General features: G+C 45.7%; 8 protein-coding genes and 1 non-coding gene across 10 annotated transcripts; 3 read left to right on the top strand and 6 right to left on the bottom strand.

Moving 5' to 3' along the window:
• Positions 1-705: 705 nt before the first annotated feature.
• LOC112348709 (LRR receptor-like serine/threonine-protein kinase GSO1) lies at positions 706-3,597 on the bottom strand. Its single transcript, XM_024681751.1, has 3 exons — positions 2,911-3,597; positions 2,546-2,765; positions 706-2,493 (listed from the first exon to the last, which is right to left on the bottom strand). Exons 1-3 carry the CDS (start codon positions 3,578-3,580, stop codon positions 978-980), a joined length of 2,406 nt encoding a protein of 801 aa, XP_024537519.1. The 5' UTR covers positions 3,581-3,597; the 3' UTR covers positions 706-977.
• Positions 3,598-4,085: 488 nt separating this feature from the next.
• On the top strand, positions 4,086-5,237 carry LOC112348708. The gene is made up of 6 exons (XM_024681750.1): positions 4,086-4,098; positions 4,203-4,495; positions 4,562-4,714; positions 4,781-4,869; positions 4,922-5,098; positions 5,151-5,237. Exons 1-5 carry the CDS (start codon positions 4,086-4,088, stop codon positions 5,073-5,075), a joined length of 702 nt encoding a protein of 233 aa, XP_024537518.1. The 3' UTR covers positions 5,076-5,098; positions 5,151-5,237.
• A 961-nt stretch (positions 5,238-6,198) lies between these two features.
• Positions 6,199-7,045, bottom strand: LOC112348757. Its single transcript, XM_024681916.1, has 2 exons — positions 6,777-7,045; positions 6,199-6,724 (listed from the first exon to the last, which is right to left on the bottom strand). Exons 1-2 carry the CDS (start codon positions 6,834-6,836, stop codon positions 6,254-6,256), a joined length of 531 nt encoding a protein of 176 aa, XP_024537684.1. The 5' UTR covers positions 6,837-7,045; the 3' UTR covers positions 6,199-6,253.
• LOC9638413 (N-acyl-phosphatidylethanolamine-hydrolyzing phospholipase D) lies at positions 6,874-8,889 on the bottom strand. The gene is made up of 13 exons (XM_024681749.1): positions 8,746-8,889; positions 8,569-8,682; positions 8,440-8,506; positions 8,338-8,383; positions 8,217-8,290; positions 8,074-8,149; positions 7,980-8,007; positions 7,809-7,925; positions 7,624-7,750; positions 7,440-7,565; positions 7,321-7,380; positions 7,201-7,256; positions 6,874-7,149 (listed from the first exon to the last, which is right to left on the bottom strand). Exons 1-13 carry the CDS (start codon positions 8,887-8,889, stop codon positions 7,078-7,080), a joined length of 1,107 nt encoding a protein of 368 aa, XP_024537517.1. The 3' UTR covers positions 6,874-7,077.
• A 105-nt stretch (positions 8,890-8,994) lies between these two features.
• Positions 8,995-10,070, top strand: LOC9649948 (exosome complex component CSL4). Its single transcript, XM_002976909.2, has 6 exons — positions 8,995-9,173; positions 9,221-9,295; positions 9,362-9,450; positions 9,525-9,609; positions 9,670-9,751; positions 9,826-10,070. The coding sequence occupies exons 1-6, from the start codon at positions 9,012-9,014 to the stop codon at positions 9,924-9,926; spliced, it is 594 nt and encodes a 197-aa protein (XP_002976955.1). The 5' UTR covers positions 8,995-9,011; the 3' UTR covers positions 9,927-10,070.
• A 46-nt stretch (positions 10,071-10,116) lies between these two features.
• On the top strand, positions 10,117-13,648 carry LOC112348748 (KIN14B-interacting protein At4g14310-like). Of its 2 annotated transcripts, XM_024681864.1 has the most exons (5): positions 10,117-11,452; positions 11,513-12,174; positions 12,224-12,724; positions 12,785-12,813; positions 12,877-12,988. In XM_024681864.1, coding segments are annotated over exons 1-4 (2,433 nt in total). In that variant the 5' UTR covers positions 10,117-10,183; the 3' UTR covers positions 12,786-12,813; positions 12,877-12,988. The 2 variants fall into 2 exon arrangements, with proteins under 2 accessions (XP_024537632.1, XP_024537631.1); XM_024681863.1 differs by having other exon boundaries at positions 12,224-13,648.
• On the bottom strand, positions 12,776-14,003 carry LOC112348749. The gene is made up of 2 exons (XM_024681865.1): positions 13,619-14,003; positions 12,776-13,557 (listed from the first exon to the last, which is right to left on the bottom strand). The coding sequence occupies exons 1-2, from the start codon at positions 13,937-13,939 to the stop codon at positions 12,871-12,873; spliced, it is 1,008 nt and encodes a 335-aa protein (XP_024537633.1). The 5' UTR covers positions 13,940-14,003; the 3' UTR covers positions 12,776-12,870.
• Positions 14,004-14,045: 42 nt separating this feature from the next.
• TRNAD-GUC lies at positions 14,046-14,117 on the bottom strand. Its single transcript has one exon. It is a non-coding gene; the product is annotated as a tRNA-Asp (tRNA).
• Positions 14,118-14,123: 6 nt separating this feature from the next.
• On the bottom strand, positions 14,124-15,844 carry LOC9638412. Its single transcript, XM_024681867.1, has 9 exons — positions 15,408-15,844; positions 15,298-15,357; positions 15,181-15,228; positions 14,973-15,108; positions 14,826-14,902; positions 14,647-14,736; positions 14,506-14,576; positions 14,354-14,444; positions 14,124-14,285 (listed from the first exon to the last, which is right to left on the bottom strand). The coding sequence occupies exons 1-9, from the start codon at positions 15,570-15,572 to the stop codon at positions 14,178-14,180; spliced, it is 846 nt and encodes a 281-aa protein (XP_024537635.1). The 5' UTR covers positions 15,573-15,844; the 3' UTR covers positions 14,124-14,177.
• Positions 15,845-19,903: the final 4,059 nt, after the last annotated feature.

Here is a 19,903-nt window from a genome sequence, read left to right as displayed (position 1 = left end):
GGAATGAGCTCTACGCAACCACTAGGACTGCCCGTGAGAAGGTTGCAGTCTTTTGATTCCTACATGGGTGGTGATGACAATAATGGTACAGTCGTAATAGTTAATACAGGTTTTTCAGCAGCAGTTTGCCATGTATGCTACAGATATTTTGAGTTGCAAAGATCTTTTGAGCAGAAAGTGAGAAAGTGAGAAAGTGAGTGGACCATGGTAATGTTGAATTATGCAAGTCTTTTCTAAGTTAATTCTTTGGCTTCAGTGAAGCCATCACCATCATAATGTACAATGTGTTGCCATTACCATCATCTGGCTGGTTGAGTTTTGTCTAAACCACTATAAAAGAAAGATTATCATATTTATTAGAGACAGACATCCATCAAGTTTCAGAACATACTTGAATCAAACCATTGTAAGCACTATATTCATTCATTCATATACTGTTTATGGTCTTGGAGTGTTCACTATAAAGCTCATATATAAAGCTCATATACTGTTTACGGTCTTGGAGTGTTCACTATAAAGAACGAGACCAAAAGATTTTAAAATCCTAGAAGATTGCCATTGTCATGATGTCGTCCATGTCTTCCTGATCTTGGCCTTCGATGTCCTACTCCATGCTCCATGCAATCTTCAAACTATAACCTCCATACTCCATGCTCCAGAAGTGATGGATCATCTTGTGGTTGTTCTTAAGCTCCTCTTTTGAAATATAGCATCACTATAATGCGCCCGATTCTCCAATGCTAGTACGAAGGCAGAGGCTTTAGGGCGATAGATCGCACGCTATGCCTTCATCCACGAAATGTATGCATCAAAGATTATGGAGGAGTCGCAGAGCAAAAATGTTTTAGGCGGCGGACAAGGATTGATGATGTATTTGCCCGTTTCTATTTCTAGGGTTCTTGGAAGAAAGAAGCGCTGAGCGAGCGGTAAGCGCCGATGCTATGCTGGTTATTCTCCATCTCTGGCCGGGATCATCTCTAGCTTGAGCACGGATCTAGCGGGAATCCACACAGTCCAGCATTGTCCTCGAAGGACGAGGCATCGAAGCTCCCGAGCTCCGCCGGGATGGGGCCGGAGAGATTGTTGTTCGCGACGCTGAAGTACTCCAGCGATGAGAGATCGTGGATTTCGGGCGGGATCACTCCGGAGAGCTGGTTCCAGGACAGATCGAGCGTCGCGAGCTGGCCGAGATCCGCGAGCTCCGATGGAATATTTCCGGTGAGATCGTTCGCGGAGAGATCCATCACTTGCAACCCCGTGAGCTGCGCGATCGCTGGGCCGGGGATTTGGCCATCGAGGTGATTGCTGGAGAGATCCAGCGTCGCGAGGCGGGTGAGATTGGCGATGGCGTCGGGGATGGAGCCGTTGAGGTTGTTGCTGTAGAGATAGATCTCCTCGAGGGAAGCCATGGCGCCTAGCGACGATGGTATCGCGCCGATGAGAAAATTCTGGGACAGGTCCAGGAACTCGAGCTTGGAGAATCTCTGGAAGAGGCTCTCGCGAATCCGGCCACCGATGCCAAGGTTGCTAAGGATGAGCGTCTCGATGCTCTCAAAGTTTTGGAAGCTCTCGGGGATCTGTCCAGTGACGCCTTGAGCGCTGGAGAGCTCGAAGTCCTTGAGGTTGACGAGGTTGCCGAGAGAGTCCGGGATGTCACCGTAGATGGAGCCGCCGCCGGTGGAGTCCCTGTTGAGAACAAGAGTTTCCAAGTTCGTGAGGTTGCCGAGAGAGTCCGGGATCCTGGTCGTGAAGGAGTTGCCGTCCAGGCCGAGGTAGCGAAGCTGTGAAAGCTGGCCGATTGAAGATGGGATCTCCCCGACGAGATAACAGTTTGAGAGGCGGAGCTCCGTGAGCTTGGAGAGGTTTCCAATGCAGTCGGGCAGACTAGCAGCAGTGGTGGTGTTGTTCGTGGGATCAAAGCCGAGCTCCAGGTTGACGTAAGTTACTTCACTCAAAGAGCACAGCGGCTCGAGGCTTCCCCAGAAGTAGTTGTTGCTGAGGTCCAGGCGTGTGATCTTCGTGAGGGTGGACAGCTCCTGGGGGAAACTCTGCGAGAGGGAATTGGAGGAGAAGTCCAGCGTGGTGAGGTTGGACAACTGGGATATGCACGACGGGATGAAGGGCATCAAGCCGGGGAGTCCCGCCATGAAGAGGTGCTCGAGGCTGCGGAGGTTGCAGAGCGCGGTGATGCTTTCCGGATCGCCATCGTCGAAGAGGTTGTACGAGATGTCGAGGTACGTCAGACCGGGAGGAAGCTCGGAGAGAGAGCTTGCTACTTGGCCGAAGAGGCTGCAGTTGCTCATAGCGAGAAGCTTGAGGTTGGGCAGGGAACTCAAGGCTTGGGGAATCGGACTGGAGACGTTGAGGTTGGACAGGTCCAGGGATTCCAGTTGCGTGAGCTGCGGTATGGTGTTTGCGATGACGGACAGGCCTTGCTGGTTGCTCAAGAACATGGCTATAGAGCTTAAATTGAGGGTGTTGACACGTCCAGCGCTACCGAGAAACGGGACTTCAGAAGGACAGAGAAAGAAAGTTGGAAGGTTACCTGTTGCACGTAATCCAGCTCCATCCGCAGCAGTCAGTGACGTTATTCCACGAGAACAGGGAGGCAGCAGTGTCGACGAAACCGGACTTAAAACTTATAAGTGCTCGAGCATCCTCGGGGTCGCAAGATTGTGACACGGTGGTGGAAAGAGCGAGCAGGAGAATGAGTCGGCCAAGCATCTTGTTGCAACCTGGAGTCCGTTTCATCCTGGGCACAGCCATTTATTACGGTGAAGAACACACCAGGTACGTGGGGGAACTTTATATAATCTGAAACGATGCGTGGATTACGTGCAGGTAAAGAATGCTCGCCTTATGACATGGAGGAACTTTTAGTAGGCGACCGACACTTCCAGTACGCCTAACAGGGTGGCAGAGGTGTTCCACACAGGCCAGGATTCATGGCAAAGCTGGAAGCTGGGAACTTGTGGATGCCCCCGGCTTGAGGAATAGCTCCGGTGAGATTGTTGGCCGACACGTTAAAAGCCGCGAGCGAGAGAAGGTCGTCCAGTGCGGTCGGGATGCTTCCGGAAAGCTGGTTGTACGAGAGATCCAGCATCTCGAGCATATACAGGTCACCAATCTCCGGAGGGATCGTCCCGTCCAGTGTGTTCCTGCTGAGATCAATCAGCTGGAGTGCGTTGCCGTTGGAGATGCTCGTTGGGATTTCTCCGGAGAGATCATTGCGAGACAGGTTGAGACTCGTCAGTCCTACCAGGCCTGCTAGCTCCGTCGGGATTTCTCCGGAGAAGTGATTGTTGGAGAAGTCTACAGCAGTGAGGCTCGACAGGTTCGACCACAAGGCGGAAGGAATAGTTCCGGTTAGAATGTTGCTGGCGAGCGACAGAAAGGAAAGATACGAGTATACCTCGTGACTTCCCGTCGTCGTTGGAAGGCTAGCGGGCAAGGCTCCAGATAGCTGATTCTCCGACAAGTCCAAATAGAAGAGAAAGCTACGCTCGAGAGAGTCGGGATAGAAGTCGAAAGTGAAGGACCCGTTGAGCTGGTTGGCATGCAAGTCGACGCTGTTGATCATCGGCAGATACTGGAGCTCGTTGGTAAGCTGGTTGTGTGACAAATTAAGTGACGTTAACCGCGTCGCTGTGCTTATCCAGGATGGAACGTCTCCAGAGAGGTTGTTCTGCGACAAATCCAGCGTGTCCAAGGCACTTTGCTGAGACAGCCAGCTTGGTATCGGCCCGCTGAGATTGTTGTTGGAGATGTCCAACACCTCGAGCCTTTCAGTCATTGATGGCCATCCGTCAAGTACTTCGAGCTTGTTGTTACTAAGCTTCACGTTCTCCAGGCGGCAGAGAGCTGTTGGGAATCTGCCCGTGAAGAGATTGTTGGAGAGATCAACACTTCCTGATGGGGCGATGTTTGCCAGCGAGTCGGGAATCTGGCCGGACAAGGAGTTGTTTGCCAGGTTCACAAGGTAAGCTCTGCGAATACTTCCAAGCTCCCAGGGAATGCTTCCACTAAGATTGTTTGATGCCAGTTGGAGCTCCCGAAGCGTCTGAAGTCTCCCAAGGTTCCGAGGAATGCTACCAGACAGCATGTTGCTTGAGAGGTCGAGGACTCGCAGCTGCGGAAGGTTCCCGAGCTCGGAGGGAATGCTACCCCAGACAGTTGTACCGGTGATTATCAGCGTCTGTAAGGTGGTGAGACCAGCAAGCTCGGAAGGAAGCGGCCCATTAATATAAGGTGCGGTCGTGATTATCATCTCCTGCAGGCTGGTGAGGTTCTGGATGCTACTGCTGGGAATGGCACCTCGCCATGCACGACCACTGAGCCGAAGAACTCGAAGATTGGTGAGCTCTCCAAGAAACGAAGGGATGGAAGTTCTTGCATTTTCGTCAAACATGTCCACCATGTCAAGAATGACGAGACTGGAAAGGTCGCTGATTCCATACGGTATTCCACCGGTGAACTGATTCCCGTCGAGACTGAGGTAAGTGAGACGTTTGAAGTTTCCAATGGAGTCCGATATTGAGCCCATGAGCATGTTTCCTGACAGGTCCAGATACTTGAGCGCGGTGAGATCGAAGAAGCAGTCTGGAAGTGTGGCACTCAAGCTCATGGACCTGGACAAGTCGAGCTGCTCGAGACTGGTGGCGTCGCAGATACTTCTCAGGAGTTTGCTGCTGAAGATGTTGCTGCTCAAGTTCAGGTACTTCAGCTGCGTCAAGTTTGCAAACGATGGCACTCCTAAGAGATTGTTTGCTGACATATCCAGGAACGTCAGGTTCGGCATTGCGGTGCCGAAGCACTGCGGAACGGCGCCGTGAAACTGGGAGTGATTGAGCGAGAGGTGCTCAAGGTTCTGTAAGTCACACAAGCTTGTGGGGATTCTTATGCCGAGGGGATTGCTCGACAGGTCCAAATGCCGCAGGCTAACGAGGTTGCTGATGTTCGTCGGCAACTGTCCCATAAGTGAGCTCCCCGCCAGCGAAAGAGCCTCGAGACCCATCATGGAGCCTATCTCCGGAGGAATGGCCATGGAGAGCTGGACCGTGGAGAGATCGAGATAACGAAGGTACTCCAGCTGTGGAAGGTACGTCACGAATACATTTACGCGAGCTCTCGACTTGGCCGCGATGTTGTAGTTGGAGAAGCCCCAGTCGATGGAAATAACGTTCCCGTGGCTGTTTGAGAACCGCGAGGTGGTGAGACGATGGTTATATCTTTTCTACTGGGAAAAGGAAGTACGTACCTATCGCAGGTAATTCCATTCCATTTGCAGCAGTTTGTGTTGTTCTCATTCCAGTGTACCAGCATGTTTTGGCTGTCAGTGAAGCCGGCCTTGAAGTTGAGGAGGAGGAGCATCTCTTGCTCCTTGCAAGTCGCGCTCTCGGACTGGGACTGGGATTCGACAGAGACGAGCATGAGGAAGAAACCGGTTGCGAGAAAGAAGAGCTGGTACGAGCTGTGCTCCATTGCTTTCCCACAGACCAGGTACGTGGATTTTGGAGACTTAAATGGCGCTTGGGATTTCTTAGGTGAGGAATGTTTTTGTTACTGATAGGCATGCGTTGGGAGTACTTGTTTCGGGAGCTTCACACGTCCGTCGTGGAAAGTAAGTTAAAAGTTTTCTCGTGGTCACAGGCTTTATGTCGAGTGAGGTTTTTTTGGTCAGTTCGTGCGCAAAGTGTGTGCTACTTAGTGGACTGATTTGTTTCTTGGAAGGTTTTGGATTGACAGAAACGCATTTGCAGGCTCTGGGATGAGAAAGCGAAAAATATCACGGCTCGTTTGAAGGAGAAAGAACACGAAAAGGGACAAGGATCGAGCAAGAAAATCCTTCCTGACAAGACGAACAGGAAGGCTTTCCAGATTTTTTTTAAACTTAGTCTTGCAGGATTTTGGGAAACAAAACTCAAGAACAAATATCACGGCTCGTTTGAAGGAGAGAGAACAGAAAACGAGACAAGGATTGAGCAAGAAAATGCTGATAGGTACAAGTTTTAATTGTCTCTCTTTCCAAATTTTCTTAACTTACTCTTCCAGGTTTCTGGGTAACAAAACTCAAGAACAAAGGGGACTCCAATAAATTTGAAAATCATCAATGGCTCACGCTTATATTCTTTGCAAGATTTCAAGTTGTGACACAGAAAGCGAAGATCATATAAAAAATCAGTCGTTTACACTTTATGCTTTCCACCAAGTAAGTTCTTCAAGTTCATAATGAGAGGTAACAAAGCATTTTTGTTTAGAGGATGCACGACTCGCTTCTAAAGATATCTATCACAAATCTAAAGACAAGGTTGAGACCATAGTAGTACGAAGCAACAGTGACGCTGGTACCATTTCCAAATCCATGGAAGCTCTCGTTGCCATAAACCCGGACGGAGAAAGCTATGGTTTTCTCCGAGATGTCCCTTCGCCTCTTGTAGGCAAGAGTCCCCACGAACAAAGGATGGTTGTCGAGAACAAACTGGCCGGTTCCAAACGCGACGCTGGCTCCGCTCGCAACGTAGCCGCCGTAGTCCATTCCAACTTGGGGGGAGTTATACTCGGGCCCAAGCGTGAGCTTTTGCCTGAGAAGCGAGGCGTAGCCGGGGTTGTAAGGAGGGAGGTCGAGGCATCCTCCTCCCACTGTTTGCTGCCCGGAGGTTTGGGACGAGTTTGCTGGGTAGCGTACGTTTTGTCCGTAGAAGATGATGGTCTTCTTCGAGCATGCCTGGAAAAGAGACGATTCGAGAACTTGGACGTTAAGAGAGGGAAAGTGGTACCTGAGAAATCGTCGCGAACGAGGAGATGATGGCACACGAGAGAAGGATCGCGTAAATCATACTCACTGCAGATAGTTCACTAGTAGAGAGCTCCAAATGAAAATCTCCAGACTTAATGATAGAAGTAGTTCACCGAATCCGGAGACAAACTAGTCCTCTCACGAATCTAAAGTCAAGCGCCTGTAACGCCTCACTGTAAAGAGCTTCACGGAAAACTTATCCACCTAATACAAATCGTATGAAATAGAATCATAAAGAGCGGCTCACCGAATCAGTAGTACTTTGTAAGGTGGCATTCACTTCATATACACTTTGTCTCGCCGTGCTTCATTGTGATAAATGCGGACGCGTCTATCTTCAACCTCTCCAGCTCCTGGACAGAACAGACCGACGACATGAGAAAAGAACTTCACACGAAACAGACCTTCTGCAATCTCGCAGGCGGTTCCAGCAGCGGCTCGTCCGTCAGAACAAACGTTCCTGCGATCAAGTTTAATTCACAACAAGCCAAAGAAAATAAAAAGAAGACTCGGAAAAGACTGACCCCAGTGCATCGCAATTGATAGCTTGGACCTGACGATTCGGTGGATGGCCACGGCATCCTCTGCAACGTTGATCGATATATAAGACATATATGCAATCGAATCCTGGTTGGTGATTTACCTGGAGAACAGTGGATAGGACTCATGAAGTAGCGAGGGCTGTAAGCTCCGATTGGAATGAATGCGAAGTCAAATGGTCCATAGCGTTTTCCAATCTCTTCAAATGCGGGACAAACAGACAATTGAGCTGCAATGTCAAGTCAGCGCACGTTACAGAGGAAAACATAAAGAAAGAACTTAGCCACCTCCAGCGCCTGTTTCTGGAACGCCACCATTGTGGTCGCTATGCCGAGGAACAGTGCAAAACCCCGTATCACCGGCGAAGTAGAACTTCCTCTTGTCTGCTTCCATGACCCAAGAACACCAGAGCGTCTGCATTGCAACGGGTGAACAGGATAATTACAAAGCTCTGACTTAAGTTCTTTCTAACCTTGTTTCGATCAAATATACCACGACCAGAAAAATGTTGGCAAGGCGTGCATACCGCCTTGAGAACTTTAGAACCGCTGTACGGTATTTTATGTTCTTCCCACCATTCCAATTCCACCTGTGATGATCAAATGAGAGGATCCCGAGAAGTACAAACGATCGAGAAACATACCACGTTTGTGATTCCGATTCCGTTAAACCTGGTCACACCAGTAAACCATCACTGAGAAAAAAAATTATTTCTTTACACGCAAGCTAGATCTTACCATTTTTTAATTCCGAGCGGGACAAGATAGAGAGGCGTGTTTCCTAGAGCTCTGACGGTTGTCTCGTCTAGATGGTCTGTTCAAAGAAGTTCGCTTGAGAACGCTAGGAAAAGAAACAAATCGATCGAGATGTTCGAGAGTACCGTAATGGTTGTGAGATATAATGACCACGTCGATGGGAGGTAGCTCCTTTATTGGGAACGGAACTGGCATCACACTGCAACACCACACAAGGTAAACAAGGACAAGGAAATTTGTTACTACCGTTTCGGCCCAATGATGCTCGAGGGAGAGCAGCGCTCCGACCACACTGGAAAACACTCGCTGGGTTAAATCTCTGGCAAGAGCAGCGAAATCGCAGCTCACCTGGATCCGTGAGGATGTTGAGACGATCGAACTGGACGAGGAATGTCGCGTGCCCGATCCATGTCACCTGCGATAGAAAATTTCCCAAGAAATCACGCTTCTTGGCTCCCAAATCCTGCCAAGAAATACCTGGGCCGATTCCTCTGGCGGGCTGCGAATGCTCGCCAGATCTGTGCTGAGCGGCCGCCGTCCCAATCTCGCGCGCACCTCGGCGGTCACTTGGCAGCGCTTGCGATCGAAATCCTGGAGGGGAATAGACGAGGAAAGAATGATCGATCGATTGAAAGAAAAGAAAGGCGGCCTTGCCCTGAGGAACATGACGATCGCCTCTCGCGCATTCCCCTCGAATCCAAACGATGGCCATGGATTCCAGAATCCCTTCCCCCTCGCGAGGTGATGATCGCGCGAGGCGCCATCGCGAGCATCATCGGCATTCCCTTCTTCTCCCATTATGTTCTTATTAGTCATTCATTCTAAGGAGGTTCTATCATGTCTTTATCAGCAAAACTCGGCCTTTAATGTTGGTTTATTATCCGTGGTTAATAACTAGGGGTTTAGGGTTCTTCGTGGCTATGGCGAAGCGGGAAGACGATCTCCGGACGCCGGGCGAGCTGCTTGGCCTGGCGTCCGAATTCAATGCCGGCAGAGGCTCCTACTGCCACGACGGTAAGATTTACGCCTCGCTCGTCGGGATCCGGCATTTGATCGAGGCGAAACAAGGCTCGGATGATCTGGTAATGGACGAATTTGCTGGAAGAAATTTCTGCTGAGATCTTTCCAGAGGCCTACGATCGAGATTCGCAGGGAGAAGGAGAGGGACGCAGTGCCAGAAGCTGGATCGACAGTCACTGCCAAGGTAGAAATTTATGGAACTCCTCGAAATCGATTGATATTTCTCTTCTTTTGCTTGTTGCGATTGTAGATCACGAAAGTCCAGGCACGAATGGCTTCGGCTGATATCGTTTGCGTCGGGCCAAGGGCCGTGAAGGAGAAATTCACGGGCATAGTCAGGTACCAGGATTTCTTTCCAAGTTCCCGTGATGTTCTTCAAACTTGTATGGTTTTTATTTTCTCTCTCTGCGAAGACAACAGGATGTAAGGCTCACTGAGATCGACAAAGTAGACATGCATTCTTCGTTCCGGCCTGGAGACATCATTCGAGCGGAAGTGGTAACTAAAACTCGTCACTTCACTGTTCGATCGATCGTTTTCTCTCGATTTTTTTCCCAGATCTCGCTCGGAGACTCTCGCGCTTACTATCTTTCCACTGCAAAGAACGAACTTGGCGTCGTTTCGGCTGTGAGCGTCGCTGGTATGCCAAAGTTCTTCCTCGTTTCTACCAAAAGTTTTGCGATTCGATTTTTTTTTCTCTCTGTGTTCTTCCAGGTGCTACAATGGTTGCCGTAAGCTGGCAAGAAATGCAATGTCCTTTAACGAACCAAAGAGAACCACGTAAGGTCGCGAAGGTGGTCACTTCAAACGAGTGATCGAATATTCCTAGTCACGCATGCCGTGTCCGGGTCACCGTCCATCCAGGTGTGGGAATATCAGCCGTTGGATGACATTAACTTTCCCGCTTCTTTACAAACGCTATCCCGCCATTTTCTCAGCTAGTACCACATTCTCTTTTCTAGGGTTCTATCGGCTCTCCAGGGTTTCTCCACGGTGACCGGATCGGCATTGTGGTACGAAGGTAGTGTCCTAGCATAGATCGAGATTCCAATCGCGCTCCAGGCGATTGGAAATGCAGCAGATCGTGAGGAAGAAAGGGCGGGGCGGAGGGAGCGGCAAGGCGATTGCTCCCCATCCGGATGAGCTGATTGGGGTTTCTCCCCCTCCCGTCGAATCGCAGAAGCCAGGGTCAGGGAGGAAGACGATCGATCTGCTAAAGCTCCGCGCCGGGAAGGCGGCGTCATCGCAGGAGAAAGTGGTGCCCGGGAAGAAGACAATCGATTTGCTCAAGCTCCGGGCGGGAAAGGGTCCGCAGGAAAGGTCAATCTCTCCAGCTCCAGTGCACTGCCAGACATCCTCGGGGAAGAAGCCAGCGCCAGTAGGGAAGTGTGTGAAGCCAGAGAGTGTGGGAAGCACAACGAAAGAGGAGACTGGTAGCACTGTGAGCAGCAGCGTTGAGCCTAAGCAGTGTTCTCCAGAGACTGGACTACAAGGAGAAGTAGTGAAGGAAGAATCTCACAAGCAGGAAGGTGGAGGTGGTCTCTTCTCAGTCGAGCTACACACAAGGCTTTCGTTGCTGGAAGATCGAGTCACGCAGTTGGCGAGCGAGCTCAGAGATACAAAGCAGCTCCTTCACGCGAGTCATCCTATGAGCAACCAGGTTCTCACAGATATCCAGAGCAAGATTTCCAACATTGAGAAGGTAATTGTGTCCCGTGGAATCGAGGGGGGGAGGAGGGAGCTCACGACGAGTTGTGGGCTTTCCCAGGAATCTACGATAGTTACTTTGGAGGAGAAGTCAGACTCGGAGGGCAGGAAATCCAACACGGTGTCCGTGCACGAGAGTTTGCTGACGGTTGCCGACGAGTTTCTGGCTTCCTTGAAGTGCTCTCAAGCTGCAAAGGTCCCTTCCACGTCCATAGAAGTGAAAGCACTGCCCTTGCTCCGTTGTGGGAACGACAGTAGTGTGGAAAAGAGCTGCGTGGCTTCTACTATACGCACTGGGACTTCGGAGAAGAGGCGACGGCATTCACTAAGTGACAATCGCTCCTCCGGCAGCTACAAAAGCGCAAACACGTCTGCCTCGGACGTGGCTTTTGAGGCTCTGGTGGGTCTTGAATGTGATGAAGTCCTGTCGGAAGATGTTACCGAGGACCAGGAGAATGCGGTACCCGCGGTGAATGTTTCTGCTTTGGAACTGCCAGTAGACGACACGGAGCCGGAACTTTGTCAGCTCGGAAGTAAATCTGTGCTGGCGGGATGGTTTGTCTACGAAGCAGAGGGAATGCTTTTGGCACACGATGATGGTAGCTGCTCGTTCTACGATGTTGCTAATATGGAGGTAAGCTGTTGTTTATATTCAAAGGTTTTTGTAACAGCTTCAGATTTTTTTGACTTGCAGGAGAAATCTCAGTACAAACTACCTGAAGAACTAGTCCCTTCGACTTGGCGAGATTGCTGGCTTATCAGAGCCGCAGGAATGGATGGTCGCTCGTGTAAATACGTAGTGGCAGCTTCTGCTGGCACTGCAGTTGATCCGGCATTTTGTTCGTGGAACTTCTACGAAAAAACTGTAGCTGCGTATCGTTCCGAGACCCCATCTTGGCCGACGACACCCCATAGCAACAGAAGCTCGAGTCCAGAATCTAGACGCTCTTCAAAGGATACTTCGTCCCTGGGATCAGGCTCCACTCAAGGCCACAGGTTTTCCGAATCCAAGGGAGAGCTGGACTTCCCTTTATGGTGGTACACACCTTGTGGTCCTCTTATAGCTTGTGGAGGCAGTGGGCTGAAGACACTTACGCTCTACGACATTCGAGATGGTGATCGTGTCATGAATTGGGATTCAAAGAGATGCCTGTCATCAACTATGAGCTACAGTTCGCCGCTACAGTGGAGGAGCAGGGGTACTCTAATCGCCGTGGAAGATAAAGTCGTCACTGCATGGGACGTGTCCAATGCAGAAGCTCAGTGCGTCCACACCATCGACTTAGCCGGCAATGCTCCTCGAGCTGTTCATATATACAACATCGATGGCGAGTGCAATGGCGGCGTCAGACAAAGGTACGTACTTTCTGATGTCTATTATCGATTCGTTCTGACACTTCCACAGGATTAACTCTAAGAACATTGATGGAATCGTCGGAGTCGTTGCGACTCAAGAAGCTGTGAGCATCCTCGACTTTCGGGTCCCTTCAGGAATTGCTGTGAAGATTCCAACGCTTGGTCAGGACGTTCACTCCCTGTACGCTCACGGCGAAGCAGTCTACGCGGCAGGCACGATCAAGTCGAAGTGTACCATCCAGCAATGGTCTATACGCAAAGGCCAGCCAATGATGCTCTACACGCTTCCAAAGTCGGTTTCTTCTCATCATCTACACACGCAAATATCTCAAGTTTGGGGAGACAAAAGCTCGGTCATGGCTGTCAACGGGAACGGCTTGTTCGTGTTCGATGCATCGACTGGCGGAGCTTGCGGACCGGCAGTCATTGGCAGCGATGATTTGTACTGTCCAACTTTCGACTACTCGGGTTCCAAGGTGTTGCTCATCTCCAGGGACCGGCCTGCGTGCTGGCAATATTGGCCGACAACACCCCTGTGGAATCTCTCATGGTAACTCGATAACGTTTCCATCTTGCCTTGACTCCGTTTTTTACTTTCGAGTGCTCACAGATTTCTTCTACTCGTATGCTTATTCACAAGTAAGTTTCTCTTGATTCAAGCTCTGTGTAGCCATGCTAATAAGTTTTGCTTGTATGCTACAGGAATCCTCCCCACGACCGCAAGAAAGGAAAAGCTGATAGAACAAATCTCCAGAACAAGGAAATGTCCTTCCTCCTTTGGAGCCTTCGCATCCGTGCCTTTGCTACTCTTCTGGTACGTCGAAACTGCAGCTTTCTATCATTTTCCAGCTCAATCCATCCATCCATACTTCCCTGTTCTTCCTTGCTGTCGTTCGAGATGTCCCAGGAGCTAACACCACCAATCTCATCGTCGCTCGTATTGCCATCTCTAGTTCTTCGATCGCTGGTGTACGTGCTATCCATCCCTCTATATTTTTGATCCATTTCTCCATCTAGATCCACCTCTTTACCACCTCTTTTATATGTTCTATAGCTCTGAGATCGCTCTCCATCTCTATATCTTCGATCCATCCCTCCATTTCCATATCTTGGATCCATTTCTTCGTCTCGATCCATCTCTTTCTCTCTAGTCCTCGATCTTTGATAGCGGCGACGCGCAGGACCTGCAAACCTCGATCGATATCTTGCTCGAAATCTGGATCGAGATCTTGAGAACGAGCTCGTCACGTCCACAGCAAATCTGAAAGCCCGCTGGACCAGTGGAGGTAGAGCAAGAACCATTGTGAGAGCCATGGGGTGATTGATCAGCCATGGAACTGCTATGAACGCCACTGGTAGTCCAATTCCAAACAGACCAAGCACCTAAGATCAAAACCATAGCATCAAAATCTCAAAAAAAGGAAAATCTTTGTTCTTAACTTACTGCTCTAAAATCCATTTGGTCTTCATCCTCTTCCTCTTCATCGTCCTCCTCTTCATCATAATCATCGAAATCTTCATCTTCTTGATCTCGAGGAAACTCCCATCTCTTGCTGCGCTCTTCATTGTCATGGAATTTACTTCTCCGATTGGAGTAGCCATTTTGGGTGTTCCAAGAGCTCTCTTCGATGAATCTCACCCTGTTTCTGCGCCTCACGCTCTTGGCATTGGAAGAATCCCACACGCTCGTCCTTTCTTCCTCATCGTACCTCGCATTGCTGCAAATCGAGATGGGCCTCTGCGCTGCTACAATTCTTCCAAGCATGAAATGAAAAGAAGAAAATTATGGAGCTTTATCCGCGAAAACGAAAGGCCGAGACTCAAGAACACCACAAAGAAAAAAAAAACGCATGATTTTAGCAAAAAGATGTCGCCGTTGCCGGGGATCGAACCCGGGTCGTCCGCGTGACAGGCGGAAATACTTACCACTATACTACAACGACAAGTGATGATAAAAGGTCGCATTGAATTGTACAGATTCTTCCCTTGCTCACAGTATAACTCTATTCCTTGTTCTTGGCCTGGAAGCCAAGAACGATTAAGCCGACAGTGGAGAATGCACTGAGACCAGCACATGAATAGGCCATCGCAAGCAGAGTTCCCCGCAAAGACTGGAAAAATGGAAGAAACAAAGCAAATTGAGCTATGAAAAGCGACGAAAGTTTTTTTAGAGACTTACAGCCGCAACCATTAGAGCATTGTCGTTTGCGTAGCTCAGGGAAGACTCTGGAATGTTTTTGACAGCCGCGGCAAGCTGCCATGATAAAAACCTTCATAAAATAGAAAAAAGGAGGCTTGTTTTGATAGTGAAGAAGAAACCAAAAATCATACCCGAAAACCAAGGCAATAGCTGCTCCTGTGAACGCTTTGCCCGGCGTGATCTCTACTTGCAAGGTTCCAAACTGGTCGTGGAAGAAGTATACAAGTCTCTACTTCTTCTATGAAAAACGAAAAAGTTTCTTCTTTCTTTACCTTCAAAACTCTGGGCATGGTGGATATGTCAGTCTCTGGAGCTTCTCGCCCTCCCACTGCCTCTCCAAGAGCCAAAAGAGCTTTGGCTATCTGCAAACTTGATAAGAAATTGTTAGCGCTCACACACACACACACACACACACACACGCAAAAAATAAAGAAACTAAACGATGGCGTACATCTTGAAATTCGCCCTGAGCATATTGTCCTGTGGACTTGAAGTAGTTCCCAGCTCTGATCAGTCTCCTTCCAAAGGCTGCATGAATGAAACAAGCAAACGAGAAGTTACTCATGGAAGAGAACGAGTATACGTTGAAAAACTTTACCAGGTCCATTGCCACTCTTTGAGATTGCTCCCTCCAAACCCGTGAAAGCCTTGCCAATTTCTCCAACCGAGTCCGTGTCGGCTCGCTCCCACGCCTTTGAAAGCCGCTGAAGAAGCTCTCCAACTTGGCTTCCACACTAAAGAAAATCTTAGCTTTGTCTTAGAAAGAACAAAACAAGAGAAGCGAAAGGAGGAGAAAAACGGGGCACCTCTTGATGAACAGGACCTCTGGATAGTGCAAACGCTGCATCGTTAACCTGTGAGCAAAAGAGAAGAGCCAAACAAAGATCAATTGGAACAACTCGATCAATGGATCACTGACTTACATCCACTTGCAAATCTCGAGGAAGGGACTTCAGGAAATCACGAGGCAGCAATAGGCTATCCTGCATTCCCGTCCCAATCTCAAAGTACTTCTAGAGAAGATTGACATTACCGACAAATCCTTGAGCCGCTTGGTGATGAGCTCGCCGTCGCTCTCAAAATCTCCAGGCCTCGATGCGGCCACAATGCCTGAGAATCTCTTCGACCTAATTCTTCCCGACCACCCGCGCTCCACAAAAGCCCCAGCAAATTGAGAGGAAACCAAAGAAGTAGCCATGATGATGAACCTACATTTTGAACAAACCTTTAAGTGGGGCAAACAGTTTTAAATCAGGTTTAATCCATATGGTGTAGCTGGATTGAATTCACATGTCTGGCTTGAGCTAATCCTTTTTCTCCTTGAACTTGTCTGGCCTCCAGGGGTCTTCTTGCAGCAAGATTTCATCCCACCAGATCGCAACACCAAAAGATGCTATACACAACATTTCTAGTAGCTTCTTGGCCATGACCAATAGTGAGGCCCTCTATTGCTCCAACCCTTTTATCATTCAAACCCAAGATTTTTGTGATTTCTCATGATCTTGGACTATTGTCTAGAACTTGTTGCTATCTCTTTGTTTTGCTGGTGATCTCTTTGAATCCATTAAATTTCCCTAGATTGCCTCACTCTTGATTCTCCTGCCTAAATTCCAAAGAATTTTTAAATCTCACAAAAAAAAAAGATAATTCCATCCATATCAGCTGCCACATGATCAAATTATATTTTATCCTCCAGTACATGCTACTATATTATTATTCTCTTGATCTAATGAGATTATGTATTCTTGAGAAGAAGTATTTAACTTAAAAAGTTAACTTAAAGACCAAACAATCAAGTAATGTTATAATTTCCTTAATAAGTGCTTCTAATATCGATCTTCAAGAAGTGCTCCTTATAAATATTCCAATATAAAAGTTTTTTTTCATTTATAGCTTTCATTTCCAACAAGCATTATTACAGTATTCTAACATGAATCTGTCCATAGCACCTATGCTCAAGAAATGAAGAAATTAAATATGAGCTAGGCTAATGAACACACAATTATGTTGCTCCTACTATTGCTCCATTTAGTTCTCCAAGGATCATGTTAGGCATATTCTCAAACTCCAATGAGAATTGAGCATTTAACACAGCTTTGTCCATTTTGATCAAAATCAGTTTTCTACTGGAGGGCAATAAATTTAATCTTGCTAGTGATAAGAGCATTCATGTCCTTCAGAACACCAAAGTGAGTGACTTATTCTCTCCTTTTCTTCTTCCTTGAGCTTCTTAAGCTCCAACTCCTACACCTCATCACCTTAGTCACCTTCCCTATCATTTCCATTGTCCACATTCAAATTTTCCAACAAGAATATCAGTGAGGTATGATTTGTTGCAGCTTGTGGCCCCTGGAAACTAGTGATAGCATCATAGAAACTCATGATCCAAGAAAGGAAGCTCTAGTTTGCACTCCTAAATTACCACTTCAGTCTTTGACTTTGTTGTAGACATTTGTGATCTGTCCAGTGATATCAACAACTAGTGCTATTTTACTACTTATCATCACCATCCTTGCAAGTTCTTATTGCTTGATTCCCACAAGAATCAAATTCTCAGTTAGGGGCTAGCAATGCCTTCAATTAGGTAATGCATATTCAATCTGCTAGATTCAACACCAAATGCTTTGATTCTCCTTCTTTAATCTTTGAAACTACATACATAAAATGCATTATAAAGAGAAAGAAAAGATTAATATCTTGTTTTGCTCCATTAGTGCTGACACCACTACATTAAAGGTAGTCCACAATCTCTACCTCTCCTTACACTTCTGCCCCATGCCCCCAGACAAGTGAATAGAGCTTTGGGGATCTAGTTGGTGAAGTTTGGTGCTACAGCTTGGTGGGATAGTGTTAGAAGCATCAGGTCATTGTAATTGTTCTATCAAACTAAAACTCAATACATCACTACTATCACAATAGCTCTTTCTCAGCTCACAAGATCTTTTTTTTTTATCTTATTATTCTTGACTAGAAGTTAGCTAAGTATAGTTACAGTATTCTTTAGTGAGGATAATAAAAGGGCCCTACAATTAAGTGATCACCCCTAATTGGCTTACTTGGGGAAGGAACCTTTGAATTTTGTAATGTTTCACCTAGTTCTATATTAGGATATTCAAGACATTTGTTGGCAAAGATCCATTCCAATTGATGTTCAAGTTGACTTATTGATTTTGACAAGAATTTTGTGATTGGTGAGTCTAAAAAAACATTGTCAAAGACCACAACAACAATTGTGAAGAGGGTTGGCTATTGCATGATTATTCCCTAGATTACTTTGGATATGATATTATTAGTGTAATGACTGTAATATAAGCACTTGGGATATAGAAATAGATATACTAAAGCCACTTGTAGTAGTAAGGAGGAAGTGGCAATGGAGATGGCGGGGGTGGAGATTAGTACAGGTATGGTGGTGGTGGAGATGGTGAAGGTGGTGGTAGGGATTTGTATACATATGGTGGGAGGTGGTGATGGGGATGGTGTAAGAAGGCTTGTTAATATTAATACAGTGCCATATGTACATATGAGACATATTTCAATTATGGAATTAGATGTATTTATTAATTTAATATAGACTTAGGAACAGTATTAAAAAGTATATAATAATTGACATGGTGGAGTTTGAAGTGATTTCTAAATATAAAAACAAGATAGATTGAGAAACCAAAATAGATTAATACATTGTGAAAGCCTTTATAATGCATTTTAGTATATTTATTTTTTTGATTTTACTTTATAATTAAAATTTTTTTTTCCATTATTAAAACTTGTTATATCTAAGGAATTAAAGAAACATTGTAAATAAATGGAGAAAAAACATATCTAAAGAATATTTTAGAGAATATAGCCCATACCTTCAATAGTATCTAAAAATAAAATTTAAAACATTATCTTTTAAATCTATAAAAATACATTAAAGGTGAAGTTAAATTTAAAAATTATTAATTTTATTAGCACAAATAATGAATACTTGTGAGTGCATAAAATATAGAAAGAGAATACAAAAATGTGCATCCCAATTGGCCCAAAAACCCTAGTTTATATATAGAAGTAAATGGTCTAGATTGAAACCAATCTGATAGCTACCAAAATCCCGCTATGCTAATATTAATATATGGCATCATAATTGTATACATAAACCTCACATCATCCCCTCTTCTTGGAATGATAAAAGATCGTTAGGGTTCTTTCATGGATGGGCCGGGATTTAGAGGAACATTAAAAAAAAGGCATCGGTGGATTTATAGATAGTGCCAATTGTTTTTTATCCCTTTATAAGAAGTGTTTCAGTTGCTACACATGCAAAATTTCTGGAGGATTAGCCTGTTGGATATCATGTTAAACCTTATAGACTTGCAATCCAACTTGTTACAATACCCAATATGGTCTTTTCCATTGAGCAAAAAGACCTTTAGACAAACCACATATCGTAAAATTGGGAAAATGAATTAATACTAAGTCATCCATTTTGTACTCTATAAGTGGATGATGATAGGAGTTATAGCGCCATTATTTTCCTACTTGTACATGGCCCAAGTGTTCAGCAGACTTTACTTGGACAAGTAGAAAAATGCTCGTCAAATATTAATCCTATGACTTATGTTAACAACACTTTAATATGTACTTTTGAAAGAATAATAACATCAGTAGCTCATGGCAATTGCAAAGGTAAAACTAAGTATTGAATTATAATTATATAAAAGTTTATATAGTGAAGCACCAATAGAACTCTACACTCTTGTGACATATGCATACCAAAGAGATGGCAAATAACCATTCTAATTTGAATGTTAAAAATTCATATACATTATTCAAATTATTATATCTTGCTTTATTAAATATTTCCCCAATATTGTTATTTTTCTTGTCTTCACTTTTGACAAGTAGATGATCCTTTATAGTATACAAAAGCAATCACATACTGGGATTGATTAGCACTATATATTATATATCTTAAATCTAAAAACAAATTAAAATATTAGCTTCATAAATTTGCCATAGAATGTAAAATTAAAGGAGTAGTTGTGTTTTTCTCCTTAGAAATTCATTGAGCTTATTCTTGAATATAAAAGGGAATATTTGAAGCATTACATACTTCAATGTTATACCCTGAAACTCTAGCAAGATAAGCCTTAATTTTTTTATGACTACTATATATTTTCCATTCAAATTCAAATGTCTTTGTTCAAATCCTCAAACATATCACCTTTTGTACAATTATTAAGATCTTATTAAGCATAAGATTGAACTCATGAACTCAATAGAGAAGAGTCTTTGAAGGGTATCTAAACACATGATTTAAAGATGATGTATTTTATGATGGTTTTTAAGGATCTTTTCACTTGGCTGTATTAAGGTATATTTTAGAGTCGAATGCCATGCTTCAGATATTCCGATATATCTTCAAGAACAAGCTCAATGAATTTCTAAGGAGCAAAACACAACTACTCCTATAATTTTACATGCGATCGCAAATTCATGAAGCTAATATTTTAATTTGTTTTTAGATTTAAGATATATAATATATAG

Source organism: Selaginella moellendorffii, unplaced genomic scaffold (assembly GCF_000143415.4).
Source record: "Selaginella moellendorffii unplaced genomic scaffold, v1.0 SELMOscaffold_32, whole genome shotgun sequence".
Lineage (NCBI taxonomy): Eukaryota > Viridiplantae > Streptophyta > Lycopodiopsida > Selaginellales > Selaginellaceae > Selaginella > Selaginella moellendorffii.
Note: the sequence above shows the minus strand (reverse complement) of the source record. Positions and strands in the feature narration are given on the sequence as shown.